The 25104-nt window shown below is 40.8% G+C and overlaps 1 protein-coding gene and 1 pseudogene across 4 annotated transcripts in view; both read right to left on the bottom strand.

Annotated features, from left to right (window-relative positions):
- Positions 1-14884: 14884 nt before the first annotated feature.
- LOC114030715 lies at positions 14885-15462 on the bottom strand (annotated as a pseudogene).
- A 5857-nt stretch (positions 15463-21319) lies between these two features.
- Positions 21320-25104, bottom strand: part of RNF128 (ring finger protein 128, E3 ubiquitin protein ligase) — a 120618-nt gene continuing 116833 nt past the window's right edge. The window contains exons 7-8 of one of the 4 annotated variants that reach the window (XM_027845594.1): positions 24224-24342; positions 21320-22782 (exon numbers count right to left, since the gene is read on the bottom strand). In XM_027845594.1, coding sequence (XP_027701395.1) covers positions 22649-22782; positions 24224-24342 — 253 coding nt within the window. In that variant the 3' untranslated portion in view covers positions 21320-22648. The remainder of the gene's footprint in view (positions 22783-24223; positions 24343-25104) is intronic. The other 3 variants (XM_027845595.1, XM_027845597.1, XM_027845598.1) reach the window with 3 other exon arrangements.

The following is a 25104-nucleotide window of genomic DNA, read 5'->3' on the forward strand; positions in this document are numbered from 1 at the left end:
GTGAGAAATCAGACATGGCTGATCATTGCAGTGAGTTCCTAAGTCTTTTGAGGCGGATTTTCTTTACAATGCCATTGTCTTTGTATAAATTGTTGTCCGGGTTCTGCTCACTTCATTCTGAATCAGTTCCTGTTACCCAGGATTCTCTGAAATCATCTCTTTTGTCATGTCTTACAGTGCAATAATATTCAATTACATTCACACATCACAATTTGTTCAGCCATCCTTCAATTGTCCAAGAGGCTATCTAAGCCCCCCCCCCCCGGATTCTGGTTCTTTTCTTTTGTCCCTCTCTCCCTTTTTAACCCAACTCTTCAGGATCAGGAAGTTTGTTTTGTTTGGGACTATTCCTTCCCTGGTAATATCCCCCTAACTAACTTTCTTCTTCATCCTCTAGTTTGTTTTGCAGTCAGGTTTGATATATTTTCACACCCAACTCCATATATGCACTTAATCTTCCTTTGTCTGAGTCAGACAACAATATAGGTCATCTGATGTCCACTCCACTCCTGCCTTCTTCCATGTTTATATGCTCTTCTTGCCCACCCCAATTATGAGAAATAGCGAGTTTTATTCCCTTCTTCCTCCTTCTACTTTTCTCTCAGTTTCCTCTCTTCAAGATCTCAGACCAAAGCCAATTTCCCCCACCCCACCCCACCCCACCCCAGGATCCTCTGTTTTATTTAACATTTTTAGCTCTTGTTTCATTTCTTGTAGATATTAATGTAGTCCTGATGGGAAATTCATTTTTTCTTTTGAGTCTCCGTTTACAGTTGTAACAAAGTTACTGTCTTCTTCTAGGCCGGATTTCTGGTCATTCCTAGGTAATTTTTGATACTGGTCAGTGCCCCCTACACAGCTTTAGTTCCTGAATTGGGGCTTTGTGCCAGGGTCAGGCTGTGCCTCCTGTTGCATTTTGAGTGTGGTGGTCAGCCCTGCTTGGCCTGACCTTGAATCACTTGGGTTCCTGTCCTGACCTTCACCTCCCAGGGTTAGTTCTCCCTGGATCTTTGAGGTTCAGAGCACTGGATCTTTAGGGTCCGCTCTGGTGTCTTATGACAGAGTACCGGGGACCTTAGGGCACCTAGGTTGTCCTGGTTTCAGTGCTGCTTCCCCACACTGGTCATTGGCACTCCCTAGGGCTTCCAGGATCCAGTTTCCAATGTCCCTGGGGCTTTTTTGGGGACAGCTCCCCACTCTCCTGCCTTTGGACACAAAGCCCTTCAGGCTACACAGTCTGGCTCATCTGGTCCTTCTGGGCTTTTGCTGGCTTGCTTGTTTGCCTTTGCTGGGGGCTCCTTTCTTGTTGCCCATTGGCTTCCAGTTGACTTTTTGTGTTATTCTGGGGTGAAAAAAGTCACTATAGTTTCTCAGCAGATTTCTTGATCATTATGCAGTCCTGTGCAAATTTCAGGGTTTTGCTGGAATAGGAGTGGGAGTGTTTAGTCAGCCATCACAGCCAGAAGTCCAAGCTGATCATTAACGGGCGGAACAAGGGGTGTTGTGTGAGACCTGCAGGGAGGTAAGAATAGACATTGCCTTCCTCAACCCTTCTCCAAGGGAGACTTTAATTCCTGCCAGGAGAGGAAGCAGGAGGTTGAAGCCAGAGGCTTGGCTTCTCCGCTTTCCTCAGAGAGAGGGGAAACTACACTGGAATTATAGCTATCTGTTCCCTTAGATGTTAGTAATCTAGAGGATGTAATAACTTTGAGGTTCAAGTTAAACTCCTGATTGCTATTTATTAATGGGGAAAAGGCACTTTATTTTTCTTGCCTTTTTTTTTAAAACATGGCTAATATGGAAATATGTTTTACATGATTTCATATGTATAATTGATATCATATTGTTTGCCTTCTCAATGGCCAAAAGAAGTTATGTATGTAACTCAAAATGTAAAAAAAAATAGTTAAAAATACATAATATTTTTAAAAAATGTTTGAAAAAAGGTTATATTGTCAGATGCACTGGGTAGGCTGTTTTTTGCGTAATTGTTTTTCTTTGGTACAGTGAAGGTTCAATTCTGGGGAACCTAGAAATGAATGTGTATGGAAACAAAAAAGCATTAATAAAAACTTCTCTTTTTTAAAAGATGAGAAATTATAAAATAACAACACATAATGAACAACTTTGAAAGCTGTAAGAAATATAATCAATACAATGATTCCAAAGGACCAATGAAGAAACATACTATCCATTATAGAGAGGTAATAGATTTAGTTACAGAATGAGACACATACATTTTTGTGTACAGCCATCGAGGGAATTTGTTTTGCTTAATAATGCATATTTGTTGTAAGAAATTTGTTTTTCTTTTCCTCTTTTCCCAGTGGGGTGGGAAGTGGGGGGAAAAAAGAGAAATTAGATGTTTTGTTTTGTTTTTTAAAGAGGTGGCAGGATGTTACAGATGGGAAATGTTGCATGCACTTTCAGATGTGGTCATTGTTTTGTTTTACTTAATTGCTTTAATTTGTTCAAAGAGACCTCTCACGAAGTAGAGGTAATCTGTAACTGTAATGTTAAAACAAAACACATCAACAAAAAACTTTTTTTTTAATTAATGGAGGGAAAGGGAGGGGCCCAAGCTTTATATTCAAGGCTTGACTTCTTTCCCACCAATGAACCAATTCCACAATGAACACATTTAGCAAATAGCAAAGAAACCCATTTATCCAAGTTGATAGCAAAACAGGAATCAGAGAAAGTTGACATAGGAGAATATATACCACACAATACAGATTGAATGAGCTCTCCCTTTGAGAGTAAGGCGACTCAACTGAGAGAGAGAGAGTCCAGGATCTCACCCAAAGAGAAAAATTCCCTGAAATCTTCCCTGTAGCAAGCTGAGAATAAGGACATGATCAAAGCTCTACATGATGAAAGCTTCTTCCCACAGTCTTTCTTCCTTCATGTCCTTGAAGAAAGGTTGGAATGGTTCATCTCTCTAAAAGCTGGAAGCCAGAAGAACCTGAAGAGATTTCTTCTCTCCCTCTCCCACCAACTCTGGTCCACTCCTCACACAGGTGCAGGGTGTTGAATAATCAGTGTCTGCCCAAGAGGAGAGAGTGTCATACCAATGGGCTTTGGGGCTCAGTCTCTGGGTAAACCACCTCACCTAACTATAGGGTTATGAGTGTAGCCCCATAGGGTTAACCTTAGAACCTTAGCTAGCATTTGGGGATGTATCCTGGTGGGATTGTTAAACAAGGTAATTTGGGGGGAGGGAACTGTGAGATTCTAAAGTTAGAAGTAGCGCCTTCCAGGAAAGGGAGACAGTCTGTGAAAAGACATGAAAACCAAGAGTGCTATGTTTTGATAGGAGGCCTGTTTGGCATGGGTGAACAGGAGTAATGTATAATAAGTCTGGAAAGGTAGGTTAAAACCAAGATAGCCCCTTTCCTCATCAGGAAGGTTGCAGAACAGAAAAAGATTATAAATCTAGAGTTGAAAGAGACCTCAGAAGCTATCTAGTATAATGTCTTTATTTTACAAATGAAGAAAATAAGGCCCAGAGAAAGAAAGTGACTTGCCCAAGGTCACACATAGGATCCTAGAGCTAGACCCAGAAGGACCCTCAGAGGTCATTAAGTCTAACTCTTTCATTTTACAGAGGGGGAAACTGAGACCCAGAGAGGGAAAGTGAGTTGTTCAAAGTCACATAGGTGGTACACTGTAAAGCCAGAATTTGAATTCAGGTGCTCTGACAACATAGCTTGACAGAGTCTCTAGAGACCACCAGAGCAACAGAACCATGGTTTCCTGACTCCCATTTCAATCTGCCATTTGATAGCTAGAATCGCCTCCCTTTATTAGAAAGGGATCAAGCACTGAAGCTAAATTTAAAGTAGCTTCTATTAAAAGGGGGAAATAATTCTGCTCTTTAATCTAAATATATTTGATTTTTAAGTGCAACATTACTCGTAAGATCATAGACATAGGACGGACCTTGGAGACCATGGAGTTCATTCAACTCTCACATTTTACAAACAGGGAAACTGAGACCCAGAAAAAGTAACTTACCCAAAGTCACACAAGTCATTAAGTAGTAGAGTCAAGATTTGAATTCGGGTCTTACTGAAGCATCCTTTATACCATCTAAACTGCCTCTCAAAGGGGTCAGTAATTATAGGTCTCCTTAACTCTGAATTTAACAGATCACTTTTATCCTAAAATGTCAACTATTTCAAATCTCTCTCACTCATTGGAACATAATATCAGATCTGGAGTAGCTAGGTGGTGCAGTGGCCTGGAGCCAGGAAGACCTAAGTTCAAATCCAGACTCAGATACTAGCTGTGTGACCCTGGGCAAGTCACTTAACCTCTACTAGCCTTGGTTCCTCATCTGTAAAATGGGGACATGCTGGAGAAGGAAATGGCAAACCAGTCTAATATCTTTGCCACGAAAACCCCAAAAGGGGACACAAAGAGTAGGACATGCATGAGAACAACTGAACAACAACAACAGAGCTAGAAGGGGCCTCAGAGGCCCTTTCTGAAGATAACCCCCTCATTTTGCAGAGGGGGAAACTGAGGTTTAGGGAAGTGAAATGACCATAGGATTGGAGGCAGAAATTATTCCTCCATGCTGAAGTTTTGCTATTTTCGTGGCTAGTACCCTAAAGGGGTATACATATATACTACGTATATACCATATGGTACACATATATATCATATATACATAAAGAAGTATGTATGCTCATCTGAAAAATAAAATCAGACTTGAGAGACATCAAGTTTCTAGTGTAGTCCAGGTTTGTTTTAGTTTCATTAAGTTGGAATGACATTTCTCCCCTTCTGAAACCTTTTATACACCTTTGATGGTTGAGCAGTTGGGTTTTTTTTTCCAGTTATCACAGGTATAGGCAAATGTGAAGAGGCATTTTTTAAAACTTGGCAGTCTTATATCATGTTGGGCTCTATTTCCCCCCAGTGACATTTGATACTCTGAAGGGTGAAGATGGGTTATCTTCTTTTATTTATTTTTAAATGTATTTTAAACTTAAATACACAATAAGAAAAGAAAAAGAAACATAAACGTAAATACCAAAACTTAAATACAAAATAAGAAAAGAAAAAGAAACATAAACTTATAAACTTAAATACTAAAAATTAAATACAAAAATAAGAAAAGAAAAAAAAAGCATTGTCATGTGCACAGCAGAACATGAGAGGATTCAAAATATACAGCAATAAATTTCCATTTCAAGAAAGCCTATAAATACTATACATTGTATTCAGAGCTATCCATCTTTTCTTTGCTTCCTTGTAAGTTTTCTTTTGTTCTCTGCTGTACACTTTTTACTTTGTTCTTCCCCCCCCCCTTTCTCTCCCCCCCCCCCCCCTCCCGGAAGGCTACAAATTTTTTTTCATTTTATTTTTTAATTTTTTTAGACAATTGGGGTTAAGTGACTTGCCCAGGGTCACACAGCTAGTAAGTGTCAAGTGTTTGGTCTGAGGCCGGATTTGAACTCAGGTCCTCCTGACTTCAGGGCCGGTGCTCTATCCACTGCACCACCTAGCTGCCTAGAAGGCTACAATTAAGCAAGGATGCACACACACACACACACACATATACACACATACATATATATAGACCTCTATACACAAGCACATATAACATATATATACATATACATACAGTTGTATACATATACTTAGATATCTATAGTCATCCTCATATAGATATACACATTCATATGCATCTACATAAGACTGCTATAATTATTTGTCCTCTGTCTCTTTGAGGGTAGATAACATCTTCCTTTTTTTTTTTTTTGAGGCAATTGGGGTTAAGTGACTTGCCCAGAGTCACACAGCTAGGAAGTATTATGTATCTGAGGATGGATTTGAACTCAGGTCCTCCTGACTCCAGGGCCGGTGCTCTATCCACTGTGCTGCCTAGCTGCCCCTGATAACATCTTCCTTGATAAGTCTAAGTCTCCATAGTTTTCTAAGTCTCTCAACTTGTCATTTCCTATCCCGCAGTCAGATTCCAACCTTATATTGTTTAGTTATTTTAAATAGCCTAAAACAATATCGATTAATATGGCTGACATATAGTGTAGTTTCCGTATTTTTCTCTTTTGATGATATCTTTAACTTTGTCTGAGATCGTGATTACTAACTCTGCTTTTTTTCTCTAATAAATTCTACTACTAATCTTTATTTTATGTCTGTGTGTATCTTACTTCCTATCCCTACTGACTCTCCTACTTTACTTCTATGCGTTACCTTGCCCTCCTATTACTTAACCTACCCCCCTCTAAAGATCCCTCCCTTATCCTCTTCCACCCACCCTTTCCCCTTACCTCATTAATCTAGACACCCTTTTATACCCCCCCTTATCCTCTTCCCTCACACTCTTACTTGTTTTTTTTTTATAAATTTAGAAGATTTTTATTCCTTTCTAAGTGTATATATTGTTCTCTCTTAACCCGGATCTGATGTGAGTAGGGTTCCCTCTAAAAAAATCCCTCCCTTATCTTCTCCCCGTCCCTATCCCCTTTGCCTTTTTTCTTTCTGAATTTTATACGTATTGTTCCGTCTTTAATCCATTCCTGACGAGAATAGGGTTTCAGAACTGTCAGCCCTCCTCCCCCATCTATTTCCTCTGTATCAATTCTTCCTCTCGCACCTCATTTAAGATATTTACTCTTTTTACCTTTTCCTAGATGGTATTACTTTTTAGAATCACATCATTCTCAGCTCTATCCCAATCTTTTTTTAACTAATCAATTATTAATTACAATCTTAGACATACAGTTTACATTTCCTCATATAAAAAGTAAACAGTCTGTCCTTATTGAGTCCCTAATAATTAGTCTTTGAAGTTTACCTTATATTTCTCTTGGGTCTTGTATGTCAAATTTTCTATTAATTTCAGGTCTTTTTGCAATAAAGTGCTGAAAGTCTGGCAATTCATTGAATGCCCATTTATTTTTTTATTCAAGATTATGCTTAACTTTGCTGGGTAGGATATTTTCACTTTTTTTTTTTCCGGTAAGGCAGTTGGGGTCAAGTGACTTGCCCAGAGTCACACAGCTAGTGAGTGTTATGTGTCTGAGGCTGGATTTGAACTTAGGTCCTCCTGACTCCAGGGCTGGTGTTCTACCTACTACACCACCTAGCTGTCCCTGGCTATGATATTTTCAGCCACAACCTCAGTTCTTTTGCTCTTTGATATATAGTGTTGTAAGACCTGTGATCTTTTAATGTCGCTGCTGCTAGATCTCGTGTGATTCTAATTGTGGCTCCCCCATATTGAGTTGCTTTTTTCTTGTTTCTCGTAATATTTTCTCCTTGAGCTGGGGGTTTCAAAATTTAGCTATGATATTCCTGTAGGTTTTCCTCATAGGATCACTTTCAGGTGGTGATTGGTATATTTTTTCTATTTCTACTTTCCCCTCTTGTCCTAATGCTTCAGGACAATTTTCTTTAATTATTTCTTATATTATTATATCAAGATTTTTTTTTTTGATCATAGCTTTCAGGTAGTCCAATTATTCTTATATTTTCTCTTCTTGATCTGTTCTCTAGATCAGTTATTTTTCTTAAGAGATGTTTCACATTTTCTTCTTTTTTTCATTCTTTATGTTTTGTTTTATTATTTCTTGCTCTCTTATAACTTCACTGGCTTCTCCTTGCCCAGTTCTGATTTTCAAGGAGTCGTTTTCTTCCTTAAGATTCTGGATCTCCTTTTTCAGTTGGTTAACTTTCTTTTTGTAATCTTCTTGTTTTTCTTGGATTGTTCTTATATTTTTAAAATTTTTTTCCTCAATCTCTCTCATTTGATTTTTAAAGTCTTTTTAAAGTTCTTCTATAAATTCTTTTTTGGGCAGGTGACCATTTGACATTACTCTTTGGGGTAGGAAAGGCTTTTTTTTGCTTCAGTATCCTCCTCTGAAGACGAACCCCAGTCTTCTCTATTCCCAAAGTAATTTTCTTTGGTTGGATTCTTTCTCCTTTGCCTGATCATTAAAAAAAAAAAATTATTTATAGCAACTTGTTGTAACTGCCTCTAGTCCTGGGGTATGGGGGATGGTGCCTCTGGCCTCAGATCCTCCTTCAGTTCTCCCCTCTGTCCTGGAACTGAAACCAAGAACTCTACTGTAAGTGTCCTGTAAGTGTCCACAGCCAGCCATGTTCCCACCCCACTGCTTCTGCACTCACCAGGTGCTGTGCTGGTTCCTTCTTGCCCAGGGGCCTTGTCTCAGCAGCACAGCTGGGCCTGGTCCCTTATCAGCAGAGATTCCCTCAATCTTTCCCTGCTCAGACTCCTGACTCCCCACACTGTCTGGGATGTGAAAATTTGTGTGGCTGGGCCTAACCTACCTCCCAACCCAGCTAGCCCTAGGGCTTCCATTTGCTGTTTCAGTAGAACTAGCCTGGAGATATTTACTCTTCACAGGAACCAAACCTCAGTCCTGAGATTTTTCTTCTGTTATCTTGTTGTCCTGGGAAGACCACTGCTCTGCCCCAACTCTTGTTTATTTTTACCACTCTATGTTCACCCTGAAGTGCTATTTTGAAGTGCTAAATCTGGAACACTTGGAATTTTCTGACCTACTCCGCCATTTTCCCAGAATCCTCTCCCAAAGATGAGTTCTCTTCGATATTCTTCGCCTTGGTTAAAAGAGTTTTGGATATGGAGTCAAAAGGCCTTGGTCTGAATCCTGGCCCTGCCACTTACCAAATAGAGTTAACATTTGTATAGTGCTTGCATGTTTGCAAAGTACTTCACAAATATTATTTCATCTCATTCTCACAACCCTGTGAGGAAGGTGCTATTAATTATCCCCATTTTACAGATGAGAAAACTGAGGCAGACAGAGGCGAAAGGACACGTCCAGGGTCACATAGCTAGTAAGTGATTGAGGCTGGATTTGAACATAGGTCTTCCTGATTTCAGACTCAGTGTCTTTTCTACTGCGCCTCCTAGCTGCACTTAGTACCTGCATGACCTTAGACAAGTCACTGCACTTCTGTCTGCCTTGATTTCCTCCTCTGTCAAATGAGGGGGTTCTAACCCTCTACATAACTTCTCAGGTCCTTTCAAACTCTAGATATAGGATTCTATACAATGTTCCTCCCCAGGGAAAAAAGAAAGTTTTGACAATTGGAGAAACACCTCAATCTCTGAAAAATAGTACCTTCCTAATTTGATTCAATAATTATTTATTAAATGCCAATTTCATGCTAGGTGCTAAGACTCCTCTTGTAGCGAGGATTCCCAGTGGAGCCATGGGGCAACTATTGTCACACAGTTCCCTTCACAGTTGCAGTGGTAATGTTGATTTATTTATGAATCCCTGAGCAAGAAATGGAAGGGGGTGGGGAGGGGTACATCTGTCTGATTATTGAGGAGTAAGATAGGTTTGAATTATTCATTCTCCAATCCTCAACAAAGTCAACTCTACCCCAGGGCTCACTCCTATGTTGAACATATTTTCTCCCTTAGGGTATCTATTGGAGGCTGGAGGGGAGGGGGTGTGGTCTCAGGAAGGACTTCTAATCCTAGACTTGTGGTTGGGTGTGGAGGGTTTAGAAGCGGTAGGAGGACAGATAGAGAGTCCCTGGTCTTGTCTGATGATCAGGGGAGAGGTGGCGGGGGGTGGGGGGGGGTGGGGGGGGGGGGGGGGGGGGGGGGGGTGTCCTAGGCCATGGATGATTGATAGAGGGGTAAGACTTCTTTGAGGCACTCACCCTTCAATCTCCAGAAGGGAGACACACAGGCTGGGACAATTTGGCCAGAGGAAGATCAAAGAGTTTCTTTATAAGTTATTTCAACTGTACGAAAAAAAAAAATAAACACCTAAAAACTGCTTTCATTTGGAATCTATTCTGACAGCTACTGTCACTGAGAGGGAAGAATGGAAACCTTATCCCAAATTGAAGACCTCATTTTCATTTTCTTCTGCTTTTGTAACCTTTTGTTTTTACATGATGTGTTTATGAAAAACTTACTTGAAAGATGAAAGGGTCCCATATGTATGCAAATACTTATAGCAGTGATCCAGATTTCCCAGGCATACAACAATGAGGTCAGCACAACGGCTCTATAAACAGACTTTCAGTTTGGTAGTCAGTCTAATAGCTCTTCTCTTCCACACTTTCCTTTGGAGCCTCCCAAACACTGAGCTAGCTCTGGCAATGGGTGCATCAACCTCATTATCAATGTGTACATCCCTGGAAAATACACTGCCAAGGTAAGCGAACTTATCCACAGCATTCAAAACTTCTCCATTTGCCGTAACTGATGGTTCCACATATGGTGCCATGCAAGAAAACTGAATCGCTTTCATTTGAATTGTCTTAGGAAGATTCTGAAGATCACCTGGAAAGATAAGGTACTGGACACTAAGGTCCTTTCTCTAACAAAACTGCCACGCATTCAAACTCTACTGCAGAGAACACGGCTATGATAAGCCGGCCATGTTGTTTGAATGCCAAAAGTATGTTTACCTAAAAGACTATTTTATGGAGAACTCACAGAGGGTAAGTGCTCACATGGTGGTCAGTGGTCAGAAGAAGCAAAACAAGGACACTCTCTAAGTCTCTCTTAAGAACTTTGGAATTAAGGGGCAGCTAGGTGGTGCAGTGGAAAGAGCACCGGCCCTGAAGTCAGGAGTACCTGAGTTCAAATTCAGCCTCAGACCAAATACTTGACACTTACTAGCTGTGTGACCCTGGGCAAGTCACTTAACCCCAATTGCCTAAAAAAAAAAAAAAAGAACTTTGGCATTGATCGTGGGAGACACTGGCACAGGACTGCCCAGCATGGCGTGCCTGCATCAAAGAAGGCGCTGTGTTCTATGAGCAAAGCAGAATTGGAGTAGCTCCAAAGAAACATGAGATGAGCAAATTTAGAGAATCCACCCCAAATGTTCACGTGGACTATTTGTGCCCGACCTATGGTAGAGCATTCCGAGCTCGCGTTGCTCTGATCAGCCACAGTCAGATGCATTGGAATTTGACTCTAACATAGTGATGTCATTTTGGTCCTCTTCAAGAACAAAGGATAACAACCAACCATAGCAGTGATAGCGAAAAACTGGAAACAAAGTAGGGATCTATCGATTGGGGAATGGTTGAACCAATTGTGGTATATAGATATAGGGGTCAGATAGGAACTGGACTTAGGATTTCATTGGTACAGGGGAGTCCCAGATGAGGAAACTCCCTCCACCGTAACAGATCAGCACCTTCTCTGACACTCCTAATCTTGGCAGAGCTGCCTGCAACACTGAGAGCCTATGGTGCTTGCCTAAGGTCACTTAGCTAATATGTGTCAGCTGTGAAACCAGGTCTTTCTGACTCCAAAGCCAAGTTGCTGTCCATGATGCTATGTTGTGTCTCATGTGAATGTAAAAGTATTATTATGATGCAAGAAATGACGACTCTGAGGATTTCAAAGAAACTTGGGAAGACGTATCAATTGAACCAAAATAACGATATACACAATGACCGCAGTGTAAAGGAAGACAATACTAAAAGACATCAGGATTCTTGTGTAGTAAGAATAAGTTTTACAACCTGGACTATTGCAAGAGGTTTCTGGTGGGTCTGCTTGCTTTAAGTCTCTCCCGACTCCAATCCATCCTCCAATCAGGCACTACAGTTATCCCTTCCACATCTCAGGAATTGGGGGCATGGTGCCTGCATATATCTGGGTAAAAGTTTTTGGCCCTCCCTTTGTACCAAAGAAGAAGTCTGAATTATTATGGTATTCAAAGACAAAATATGTTGATATTATACAATACCATACATACATTTTATGCATTTCTGAGCTTCTGAACTTTTTCTGTGTGATCACCTGGCATCGTCTGTGGCTTCCACAAAACTCCCCCCAAAATTCCCATTTAATTTCTTATGCCAACCCGTAGTATGTCAAAACTACAATGGGGAAGGTCACAATGTGGAAGAGATAACTGTAAAATCAGACAGATTTCCCTAAAATTCAAATCTAATCATACCACCCCCTTACTCAATAAACTCCAGTGGCTCCCTATTGCCCCCAGGATTCTCTGCTTGGCATTCAAAGCCCTTTGTAATCTAACCCCCTCCTACCTTTCCAGTCTTTTTATACCTTATTCTTCGCCATGTACTCTTCAATCCAGTGACACTGGCCTCCTGGATGTTCTATGAACAAGACACACTATTTATCAGCTTTGGACATTTTCTCTGTCTATGTCCCATGCTTGGAATACCTTCTTTCCTCATGTCTGCCTGTTGGCTTCCCTGGATTCCTTTAAGTCTCAACTAAAATTCTATCTTCTACAGAAAGCCTTTCCTGACCCCTCTTAATCCTAGTGTCTTCTCTTTTTAAATGATTTCCTATTTATCCTATTTTCCTATTTATTTATATAGCTTATTTGGACGTATTTGTTTGCTTCTTGTCACTCCCATTAGATTACAAGTTTCTTAAGGGCAGGGACTGTCTTTTGCCTCTTTTTGTATCCCCAGCACTTAGCACAGTGCCTAGCACATGGCCAAGTGCTTAATGAATGTTTACTGAGCACCTTAATAAAAATCATAAGGATAGATTTGTTAATTTAGCATAACAAACTTCATTTTGTGATTGAGTTGTTATGAATAAGTTGTTATGAATAAGTCATAAGCACTTACGTAGTATATCATAAACAATATGTGTAGACCCTCCAATTGCACAAACCACCAACAGAAAAATATCATTATCAGTAGCTTATGTAATAAGCTGCCAATCAAATTATGTGGTAAACAAATTATCAATACCTGTGGCTAAAAACTATAAGAAATCAACCAAAGGTCCCAGACACCTGGGTCAAGACTAGGACAGACTCCTGAATTCTGTGCTTGAGACTCAAACTGCCTCTCTTCACTTGAGGGTGGTGCTGATTGACAGAGACATGTCAGACTACCATAGACACATGATCTTCATCTGGGTAAAGAAAGAAACTTGTTGTGAGTATTGGTATGAAAGATAATTCCTGGGACCTCAAAGACTCAGGTTGGCAGTTTGTTGTTAGAGGGGGCTGATACTGACATTATTTTTATGTTGTTCTTGTTGTTAATTTCTGACTCTTTGTGATCCTATTTGGGGTTTTCTCAGGAAAGATACTGCTGTGGTTTGCCATTTCCTTTTCCACTTTACAGATGAGGAAACTGAAGCAAACAGGGTTAAATGACTTACCCAGGGTTACATAGCTAGTAAATGTCTGAGGCTGGATTTGAACTCAGGTCTTCCTGATTCCAGGCCCAGCACTTTATCCACTGAGCCACCCAGCTGCTTGCATGCATTGAGGTGTGTAAGTCTAATTGGTTTTTCCATGGCACAAGTTAACATAAAATTGGTAAATTCCTACTAGTAAATTGGTAAATAAAATTGGTAAACTGGCTATAAGTGTGCACTGCGCATTACATTTTGACCACTGCAATGACCAGAAGACTGGGGATGGAACAGACTTCCCTCCTTCCAGTAGATTATGGATGCAAAATGAGGTTGTCAAATATGACTAATGTGTTGGTTTGTCATGACCTCTTCCCCTATCAGACATCCTTTTTTAAAATTTTTAAAAATTTTTTTGAGTAAAATCATTCATTTGTTTTGATTTATCAACAATCACTACCACATGCTTTTGAGTTTAAAATTTTTCTCCCCCTTCCTCCCCACCACCCTCCCCAAGATGGCTCACAAAGTGATATAGGCTATACATATACATGCCTATTAAACTTTCACATTAGTGATGTTTTAAGTAAGAATTAGAACCAATAGGAGGAACCACCAGAAAGAGGAAACAAAACTCAACAGAAGAGAAAAAAAATAGCAAATAGTATGCTTCAATCTACATTCAAATTCCATAGCTCTTTCTTTGGATGTGGATAGCATTTTCCATGACGAGGCCTTTGGAGATGTCTTAGATCCTTGTATTGCCAGGAAGGGTTAAGTTTATCAATATTAGTCATTGCACAACGTGGCTGTTACTGTGTACATTGTTCTCTTGGTTCTGTTCACTTCACTCAGCATCAGACCATACAAGTCTTTCCAGGTTTTTCTGAAGTCAGCCTGTTCATCATTTCTTATAGCACAATAGTATTCCATCACATTCATATACCACAACTTGCTCAGCCATTCCCCAGTTGATGGGCATCCTCTCAATTTCCAATTCTCTGCCACCACAAAAAGAGCTGCTATGAATATTTTTGTACATGTGGGTCTTTTTCCCATTTGTATGATCTCTTTGGGATATAGCCCTAGAAGCGCTATTGCTGGGTCAAAGGGTATGCACATTTTTATAGCCCTTTGGGCATAGTTCCAAATTGCTCTCCAAAATGGTTGGATCAGTTCACAACTCCACCAACAATGCATTAGTGTTCCAGTTTTCTCGCATCTTCTCCAACATTTGTCATTTTCTTGTTTTGTCATCTTGGTCAATCTGATAGGTGTGATGTGGTACCTCAGAGTTGTTTTGATTTGCATTTCTCTAATCAATAGTGATTTAGAGCATTTTTTCATATAACTATAGATGACTTTAATTTCTTCATCTGAGTACTGCCTGTTCATATCCTTTGACCATTTATTAATTGGGGAATGACTTGTGTTCTTATAAATTTGACTTAATTCTCTATATATTTTAGAAATGAGGCCCTTATCAGAGACACTGGTTGTAAAAATTCTTTCCCAATTTTCTACCTTCCTTCTAATCTTAGTTGCATTGAATCTGTTTGTGCAAAAACCTCTATCAGACATCCTAAAGAAGATCAGGGCCACCTGAATTCTGCAGGCCCAAGTTCAGTTGCCAACTAACACCTTCTTCAGTGGAGGACCTCCAACCTCCCTGCTCCTCAATGCTTTTTTTTTTACTGTAACAAATGTTTTCATTTCACTTTTATTTGCATTCTAATGTCATATTTACTCCTGTGCCATAAGCTTTTATTTCTTCAGTTTCTTCTGGGATATCTTTTTCTTTTGAGCAACCTCCTCTTCTGGTTTAGGAACAATTTGTTCCTTTTCTCTAAGTATCATCTCAATATGGCAAGGAGAACTCATGTATAGGTTGATTCGACTGTAAGCCCTATAAGCCCTATAAGTACGCTGTCAAATTTTTGGAGCCTTGTTAACCTAGATATGCTCAATGACAAGAGAATCCACATCCAAATCCTTCAGTTCTGCATTGCTCTCTGCATTTTTAAGCATATGCAGCAAGAATTCAGCACTCTTTTTGGGCCAATGACCCTGTGTCCAACCCCACTGCTTAGCCTGGGCCTACCTGCCAACTCCACCATTATATCGCCTGAAGGGAACACATTGTTTCTTCAATGTGACATCTTTCAAATACTTGGTAGCTTTTCAGATATGCATGCCCTTGATAGCTTGGGCTGTTTCACAGGTGTTCTTGAAGTGGACCCGGAGATTTGAACCCCTTGATTTGCATGATTTTGTGGGGTTCTCTGGATCAAGAGAGTATTTCACCATTTTAAATGATTACCTAGGACAAGTCAAGGGAAGAGTCCCCAGTGCTTTACTGCCTAATGCCTCAGCCCCCCCACCAAGCCTTACCTCCCTCTGCCAGCCTCTCATGTGAAGGAACAATCCCCAGGTGTGGTCCAGCTCTTTCTTCAACATCCCCTGGAAACTGCGAGCTTCTTTCCACACCTGCCACCCACTATTACCCTTATGGCTCTTATTTCTTCCCTGTGTCTGTAATAATTAATCAGTTGCCATTTAGGGGAAAACTGTCTGCTACCCCTCCTCATGTTCTCTCATCCCCATGTCCTAATCCAATCCTGCCTATACTTTCCACTGTGCCCTGTAGAGTTCTTGTTCTATAGTGAGCAAGGCTGCCCTTCGTCCTGGGCCACTTTCTCTCCCACTTTTTTTTTTTTTTTTGGTGAGGCAATTGGGGTTAAGTGACTTGCCCAGAGTCACACAGCTAGTGAATGTTATGTGTCTGAGGCTAGATTTAAACTCAGGTCCTCCTGACTCCAGGGCCAGTGCTCTATCCCCGGCACCACCTAGCTGCCCCATCTCCCACTCTTTTTTTAAACCTAATTAGCCCTTACTGAGATCTAGCTGCCCTCTGAAGACACTATATCCTTGGCTATTCTCTCTGGCACTGGCTGTACCTTTTCTCATATCTCCCCCTACCACACAGAAACACTGGTTCTAAAAACAAAAACAAAACAAAAAAAACACCGGTTCTGGAGATGGAATCCCAATGAATATTCCTTGTTCCCCACTGTCACTTCCAGACCCTCCCTTTGTCTCTTTCACTTAGTACCCTTTTCTTCTTTTGAAGTTCACTCAATTCAAACTTTCCACCCAATCAAAATTATGGTAGCTGTAAGTATACCAAGCTCCTTCCTTTCTCAAGGAAGTCAGTACTTAGTTCACCATCTTCTTCTCCTCCTCAACTCCTACCCTTATACTTGGGCACTTTAATATCCATATAGAGGCTCCCTCATACTCCCTACCCTCCCAATTCCTCAACCTTCTTAAGTCCCATGACTTTCACTCTACCTCAGCCACATATAGAGATGGTCACACACTAGATCTTGCAGGTGCCCACAGGTCTTTTTAAAAAAGTTTATCTGTAGGGGCAGCTAGGTGGCACAGTCGATAGAGCACCGGCCCTGGATTCAGGAGGACCTGAGTTCAAATCCAGCCTCAGACACATAACACTTACTAGCTATGTGACCCTGGGCAAGTTACTTAATCCCATTGCCCAGCCAAAAAAAAAAAGTTTATCTGTATTTATATTATTCGTAGTTTTAAATTAAAAAGTATTGTAAAAAATAATCTGTCTCTTCCACTACTCCCGTCCCACAACTAAGCAAATAAAAAACAAGCACACCCACGCAACAAATCTCTCACTACATAGCTGTGTAGCCTGGAAAACAAATTCCCACCTCAACAGTGTCCAAAAATGTTAACTCTCCTTTTTCATTTTAAATTTATCACCTCTTTGAAAAGAAGTGGGTGGTATGTTTCACCTTTATCCTTTTGCACTCATGGTTTATCATTACAATGATCAAAGCTCTAAAGTCTTTCCAGGTTGTTTTTCTCTATAAATTGTCTAGGTTGTATAAGTTATTCTACCACTACTATGTCTGTATCCCAAAAAGATCAAAGGAAAAGGGCTTATATGTCTAAAAATATGTATAGCAGCTCTTTTTTGTGTGGTGACAAAGAATTGGAAATTGAGGGGATGCCTATCAATTGGGGAATGGCTGAACAAGTTGTGGTGAACTATTGTGCTGTAAGAAATGATGAAGGGGCAGCTAGGTGGCGCAGTGGATAGAGCACCAGCCCTGGAGTCAGGAGGACCTGAGTTCAAATGTGGCCTCAGACCAAACGCTTGACACTTACTAGCTGTGTGACCCTGGGCAAGTCACTTAACCCCAATTGCCCTAGTTTAAAAAAAAAGAAAGAAATGATGAAGAGGATGGTTTAAAAAAACATGGGGAGAGACTTATGTGAACTGATGCAAAGTGAAGTGAATAGAACCAGGAGAACATCATGTATAGTAACAGCAATATTGTAATGATGATCAGTTGGGAAAGACTTGCCTACTCTGATAAATACAATGATCTAAGACCATTCCAAAGGACTCATGATGAAAAATGTTATCCACCTTCAGAGAGAGAACTGACAGACTCTAAGTGCATATTGAAGCATATTGTTTTTCACTTTTCCTTGCCTTTTTTTGGCAATATGGCTAATATAGAAATATATTTTGAATGACTTCACATGTATACTGGGTATCATATTGATTGCCTTCTCAAAGGGTGGGAGGGCCCCACTGGAGGGAAGGAGAGAATTTGGAACTCAATATTTTATTTTTTTATTTTATTTTTTGGTTGGGCAATGGGGGTTAAGTGACTTGCCCAGGGTCACACAGCTAGTAAGTGTTATGTGTCTGAGGCCAGATTTGAACTCAGGTCCTCCTGAATCCAGGGCCGGTGCTCTATCCACCGTGCCACCTAGCTGCCCTGAACTCAATATTTTAAATAAATGAATGTAAAAATATAATTAAAAAATAAGAGATTAAATAAATGTTCCCCTAGTTCTGCTCTGCATCAGTTTATAGGTGTCTCCCCAATTTCCTCTGAAATGATCCATTTCATCATTTCTTGTGGCACAAAAAGCTCATCACACTGATGTTCAGCCTTGGGGTGGGGGGGGGGAGGGAATAACACCATTCTCTCTGCTTCCAGCACTTGTACACTCATCTGATCTCTCTAAGATCCTGAGAGAGCATCATTGTGAGACCAAACTTCTATGGGCATTGAAAACCCATCTGAATTCATTTCTCAGTGATTAAGAAATTCCTCTCTGCTCATACCCTCCCCATTGCAGTGATTCTGATCCCTAGCTGTCATCATTCAAACTTGTTCTCCATCCCCCATTGCCCCATCCCTTCTGCCCATTCTCCTCAGCCCAACCCCTCAATGTCATACTCTAAGGCTACCTACCCCTTCCACTGCGATCTCTGAAAAGTTTGTCCTATAGGTGACAAACTTGCTTTCATCTTACATCTTTTCTTTTCCCACTCCTTCCATCTTCTGGCTTTCACTGAGACCTGGCTACCTCCTAATGATACAGCCTCCCTGGTCTCTCAAGAATTTTCACTCATTCCCTCTATTCCCTGGTCAAGGTGGAAGAGTTGGAATATTCTTTACTCCCCATTGCCACTTCCAAACTCGCCCTCTACCTTCATCACTTAGTAACCTCTCCTTTGAGGATCACTCAGTTCGTATCAACCACCCAATCAAAATTCTGGTAGCTGTTGTCTACAGACCTCTAGGACACTGCCCTTTTTTTCCTTAATGAATTCAGTGTCTGGCTCACAGTCTCTCTCTTCTTCCCAACTCCTGTCCTTCTATTAGGGGACTTTGACATATATATTGATACTCCCTCAAACACCCTAACTTCCCAGTTCTTCAACTTACTCATGTCCCATGATCGACTCCTCCCACCCCACCTCAGCTATACAGAGATGGTCATACCCTTGACCTAGCCATCACTCACAAGTGTTCCATTTCCATATTCATGAATTCTGAAATTCTCTTATCTGATCACAATTTATTGGCTTCCCATCTCTCCCTGTTCCTTGCAATCCTAAACCCTGTTCTTTGTCCATACCATGACTTCTTATCTCTCCACCCCTCAGTCCTCTCCCAGGCCATCACCCCTGCATTGGCTTCATCTCTTCCCTCCTCCATCTTGACCCCTTGGTGAACCAGTTCAACTCTATGCTGTCCTCTTGAATTCCTTGCCCCCTTACTGTATTGTTGATCTTACCCTTCCAAGCCTCAGACTTGGATCACTCCTACTATCTGCGGCCTTTGCTTCTACAGATGTGCTGCTGAATGAAGCTGGAGAAAACCATGAAGCTTAAAAAATACTCCAAGCTTCTTCCTGAAATGAAGGTCTATATTTTTTATGCCAGTAATTTTTTCAATGTCATTGTATGACTATCAGGCATTAAATACTATAGTCTCCAAATAATTAAAAGTGAATATTGCCCAAAAGGCAATGGAGAGGTTCATGATGGGTATGAGTAGGCTGTAGCACATTACAAACAAGGAATTATGAAGAGGATATGATTGAAGAAATGTGAATGAGAAAGAAAACAGGCCTGTCATGTGGTAAGCCCAAGGGATAGACACTGTGCAGTCTATGTACTCCATTGTTACCCTCACAATGTCAAGAGAAAATGAGGAAGGCTCCCAGCATGTTGGATGTACTCCCTGTGGCAAACTTATGGGAGGACATGGACAGAGGCACCCAGGATAGGCAGGCAGGGATGGGTTGGGATTTGCATTGCTAGGGAAAAATACCCACATTGATGAGGAAGTAGCTAGATGGCTCAGCAGATAGAGCCCTCAACTTGGAGGCAGAAAAACCCAAATTTCAATCCTAAGATATTATTCAACCTTGGGCAAGTCATTTCACTTCTATGGACCTCAGTTTCCTCATCTGTAAAATGAGAGGATTGGATCAGATAGCCTCTAAATTCCTTCCAACTCCAAATCTATGATCCAAGATCCCACCATGGTCTTATGGGAGGACAGTTCCATTGGAATATGGGATGGGTTGGGACCTGTACCATTGTAGAGTAACCCTAAGAGATCATGGACTCATTCAAATATTGGAAGTGTTAATGATCATGATGCTGATAATATCTGTGGTTATGCCCTATTTTAAGCAAACTAGATAGGTGAAAATGCAGCTTTATAAGAAAAAGCCAAACATGGTATGATTAATAAGTTTCCAAAGTCAATTTAAACCTGTTTGACTGTTTTAAAAATGATTTACATATGAATACATCCACTGAGTTCATTTGTACTTGCGTAGTCAATTGTTCAAGGAGTTTCTGCCATATGATCACATAGCTCAACAGAAACAGTTGAGGGGGGAAAAAATCACTATTGCCTCAAGATTATCAGTAACAATCTGGAAGGCTTATCTCAATTGCCCTAATTTCTTTTGTGCTTACTCTAAAAAATATCAATTCAAGATGGAGGCAATGTCAGATGGGAATGCGTTCCTACCCTTAGCCCACCTCCAATCTATCTCTGATTCTTTGTTCTCCCCAGCACTCTAAGCACTGGTAGCTCTTGGGAACCCTTATGTTCTGATTTTGGGGTGGGATGCTCTCCTGGGAAGTACAAGCTTTTCTCAGGGAATGTGGTCTCTTAAAGTGTAAATCCCCTAAACAAAACCCATTATGAAGTTCTTGTCTCTTGCCACAAACATATACCTAGGGCGTACAAAGAGTGCTAGGTTTAGAGTCAGATAACCTGGGTTTGAATCCCTGTTCTACGACTTACTATCTGTGTGACTTTGGGTAAGTCATTTCCCCTCTGTGGGCCTCAGTGTCGTCATCTGTAAAAGAAAGGGGTTGGACTGGATGGTTTCTGAAATCCTAGCTCCAGAGCTATGATCCCTTGTGTGACCTTGGGTAAGCCATTTCCCCTCCCTGGGCCTCAGTTTCCTCATGTATAAAAGAAGGAGGTTTAGCTAGATGGTTTTTGAAGTACCAGTTCCAACGTTAATGATCCTTTGTATGACCTTGGGCAAGTCCCTTCCCATCCCTGGGCCTCAGTTTCCTCTACTGTTGGAGTAGATGGCTTCTGAGATCTCTTCTGGATCTAAATCTATGATTACATTTTAAATATCTCCAAGGATGTTAATAGAGATCTAAGCTAGGCAACCATGTATATCTTGGTTGGTGGATAGGGAGATCTGACTGGTCTTCCAACCCTGAATGGTTGAAAAGATAAGAGCTTTATTATAAGATTACTCCTTTCAATGAAGGCACAAACACTTAATATGCTATGACGTTTATTATCTTATTTACATTAGTTTCCAAGAAAGTCAATACAAATCATGAACGTATTTACAGTACTTCAATCACAATATCAAGTTAGAATGTGATGATTTCATTCATATCAAATACATTGAACAAAATACGTTAGTTGGTGAAATTCTGCAAGCGTCAGTACTGGGGTTAAAAAACAAGCGAAACATTCTAAAGTAAAAGTTAAGCCACAGAGAATAAAAATAAAGTGCATTTTAAAGTCTCACTAGTTAGCTTTGGTGGATGAAGCAAACTTTATATTAAGGCACCTGGCGTCCTCTCCCTTCTCCCTCAAACTTCAAGAAAATCTATCTAACAAGCGTATAGCTACATTAAAGAATTTCGGTTTCAATGTCACAACTTCAACTCAGTGAAGTCAAATTGAATGTCACCACCTCCAAGAACCACTCTCTACATAAGCCATTTTGTAGACTCATTCTTGCAGACTAAAATGAATATACTGAACTGTCATACTCTCCTATACTCATATTTAAAATTTTGTGCCAATTTATATAGTGTGCTTTTAAAAAATCTCATAGGTCAAGTTTGGGATGGGTACACAGTTTGTGAATTGACATACTGTGGAACTGAATCAGATTTTTTTTTTCCTAAAGGGTTTTTTCTTTTAGTAAAATTTTGACTAGTAAATCATATGCCAGATTCTTCCAGATTCTGTTAGTGAGTTCATCTGTGTCTGATAATAGACATTTCGCTCGTGAATTTCTGATTAACCTGCTTTTGAGAACCAGAAATTACTAAACGGGGACTGAACTTGAATTTGAAAGTTGATCAATTTATGTGGCTATGCATTTAATGTGGCTTAAAGTAGGCGTTTCATTAAATAGTTATTTATCTAATGCTTGCATTGATTTTAAGATCAGATCAATAGAACCATTTGGAGAAAAAACTGATGTCTTTATAGTCTCCGACGGATTTTTTTTCTAATTAAAGCGAGGAGCTACCGTAAGCGATTTAATTTTTAGCTGCTCCATATTTAAACGTCAACTTTTTCTTAAGAAAATTGTTGCTAATGCAAAAACAATCCTTTGAAAAGCTCTCCTGAACGCTGAAAGTCTCCATCACAAACTGTTGAGAGGAATCTTACCTATGAAGTGTTAACATGAGCTGGTGGAAAATGAGATAGTTTAATAGGTTAAATATGATGAGCCATTGAAGCATGATCTATTAAATAATCTTAACATTTCCAGTATCCCTGCTGCTATGTTAAACCAGGTCATTAATAGCAAAATGTACTCTGGTTGGCAATTCTATCTTTAACCAAAGCTTCAAGTTTTCCACTGGTACACATTTCAGGACTTAATTGGATGAATGGGAGCCTCGAGAGTGGAAGGCTCATCTGCTTCAAATGCGGGGTTGTCAAGCTGGGGAAGGACATCCACTGCCACAGAACTTGCGTCGTGGTTCACTAGACGTAGGTGATCATCTTTGAAAAGAAATGGAAAGTTTAGGACCATATCATGGTTAGATGTAGCCAAGAATGACCCCAAAGTTTAATTATTTCCTTTTCCCAAATTCAACTCAAATGTCGAGCAAAGCATTGCGCACAGAACCAAAAAAGGAAGCAGGCCATGCCCTCAAAGACCTTACGTGGTACCTGGAGGCCATGCCCTCAAAGACCTTATGAGGTACCTGGACCTTACAAAGTACCTAGAGATCCATTGGACACTCACAGAGGCAAGTCAATAGAAGGTCATTTGAGGAGAGTTCCTTAACAACTGGGGGGGGTAGGGGTGTGGTAGGGATCTGGGAGGGCCTCGCGGAGGAAGAGGCACCTGAAGTAAGCCTTGAAGGATGCTAAAAGGTGTATCTGAGAAGGGAGTGGATTCAGGCCCCAGATAAAGCTTGTGGGAGAGCACGGAGATAGGAGTGGCATAACACGTTTGAGGAATAGCTAGTCTTTTAGTGGCATTCAGAGCACTTCATAACCTGGCCCCTTCCTACACTTTCCTCCCCTCTACAGACCCCATGATCCAGCTACATCAGCCTACTTGCTACTCCTCACACATGAAATTCCATCCCCTATCTCGGGGCATTTGCACTGATTGTCCCACACACCAGGAATGCTCTCCCTCCTCATCTTTGACTCCTAACTTCCCTGGCTTCCTTTAAAACTCAACTCAAATCCCACCTCCTATAGGAGGTCTTTCCTGGTCCCCCCAGTTGCTAGAGACTTCTCTCAGAAAATACCTTCCATTTCCACTGTACATAAGTCGTTATTCGCATCTTGTCTCCCCCATTAGAACGTGAGATCCTTGAGGGCAGAGACCATGTTTTTGCCTTTCTTTGTATCCCAAGTGCTTAGCGCAGTACCTGGCACATAGAAAATCTTGTTGATTGATTTAATCGATTGGAGACTACACCAAAGTGAATAAGAATAATAAGAAATAAGACTGGAAAGATAGGTGGGAATCAGACTTGGGGATGGCTTTAGATGCCAGGCCCAGTAGTTTGGATTTTATCTCAGAGGATAGGACTCTGGGCAGTCCTATGCCATACTCTATCAAGGCTTTTTCATCTTTTCCTTCTTTCTTGACCTAAGTTCAAACAGAAGATGCATTTCTAAGAAGCTTTACCTAATTAATCCTACCTTACTCTGATCATTCCCTTACTCACCAAATCCCAGTCTTAAGAGGTGGTAGTTTAAGGGGGAGCTCAAAGCCTTTGCCAGCCTGGGTGGCAGTAACTACATTTGAAGGGCTAAGAGGGTGGGGAGGCAGGTAGAACAGACCAAGATCTTGCCCCCTGGGCCTTAGGCTTGTCTCTTGGGCCCTTTTCCCCTCCAACTCATCTACATATTCAAATGGATCTGCAATCGCATCATTTAGGAGTTCCTTCCAGGGATGCAGATCACAACCCATCCATGCCTGCCCATCCTGAGAGACTCGGTCCAGGTTCTCCCAAAAGTTCTCCACAGGGGGGTCCACCCAACGTGCTGGAAGCCTTCCTCGCTTTCTCCTCACATCGTGAGGGTACCATGAAACATCTACATGGGAGACAATAAATAGATGATAACAAATAAATGCTTGTTGATTGATGGGGGGGGCTTGGAGTTAGAAAGCCGGGCAGCCAGGAACCCCAGAGCTGTATGTTAATTATTAGGTTAATAGCCCTTATGTGGATAAAGAGCAAAGATAGTGCCTAGCCTTCAGAGATGAAAATGATGAAATATACAAAATGCTGACCAGGAGCCACACCAAAGTCCCAGCATGGGAAAATTTAATCTGAAGATAGACTTGAGCCTGAGGGTAATAGCTACTTAGCTAGAAGTGTCTCATTCTTTGTTCTAAAGAGCTGGGTACCAGGGCTTGAGATCCCAAAAAGAAAAAAAAAAGGTAAGAAAGGTTTGGGTTTGTTTTTTTTTTTTCTTCCTCAGGACTTTTGCTGATCCAAGGCTCAGCTGGCTGCTTTCCTAAAAGAGGTCTAGATAGATCTATTTTATACCATATATATCATATATATTCATATTATATACATATATATGTATAGCCCCTTGCTTTGAATTAAGACAGCACAGCAAAGAGAACTCTTATAGTGAAAAATTTCAACTGAAGCTAGAAGCAAAAAAAGCAGCACAGCCACATGCTGGTGGAATCCAGGCAGAAGACTATTCACTAGAGGCTCCATATCCAGCAGAGACCAGGAAGAAGCAGGCCCAGGGGAAGCCCCTGGAAGATATCGCCAGCCCTGAAGCATGAGAGGTGTGCATTACCCTTCCGCCAGTGGTGAGCCTCTCCTTGAATGCGCC

Source organism: Vombatus ursinus, unplaced genomic scaffold (genome assembly GCF_900497805.2).
Source record: "Vombatus ursinus unplaced genomic scaffold, bare-nosed wombat genome assembly UNPS02014982.1, whole genome shotgun sequence".
NCBI lineage: Eukaryota > Metazoa > Chordata > Mammalia > Diprotodontia > Vombatidae > Vombatus > Vombatus ursinus.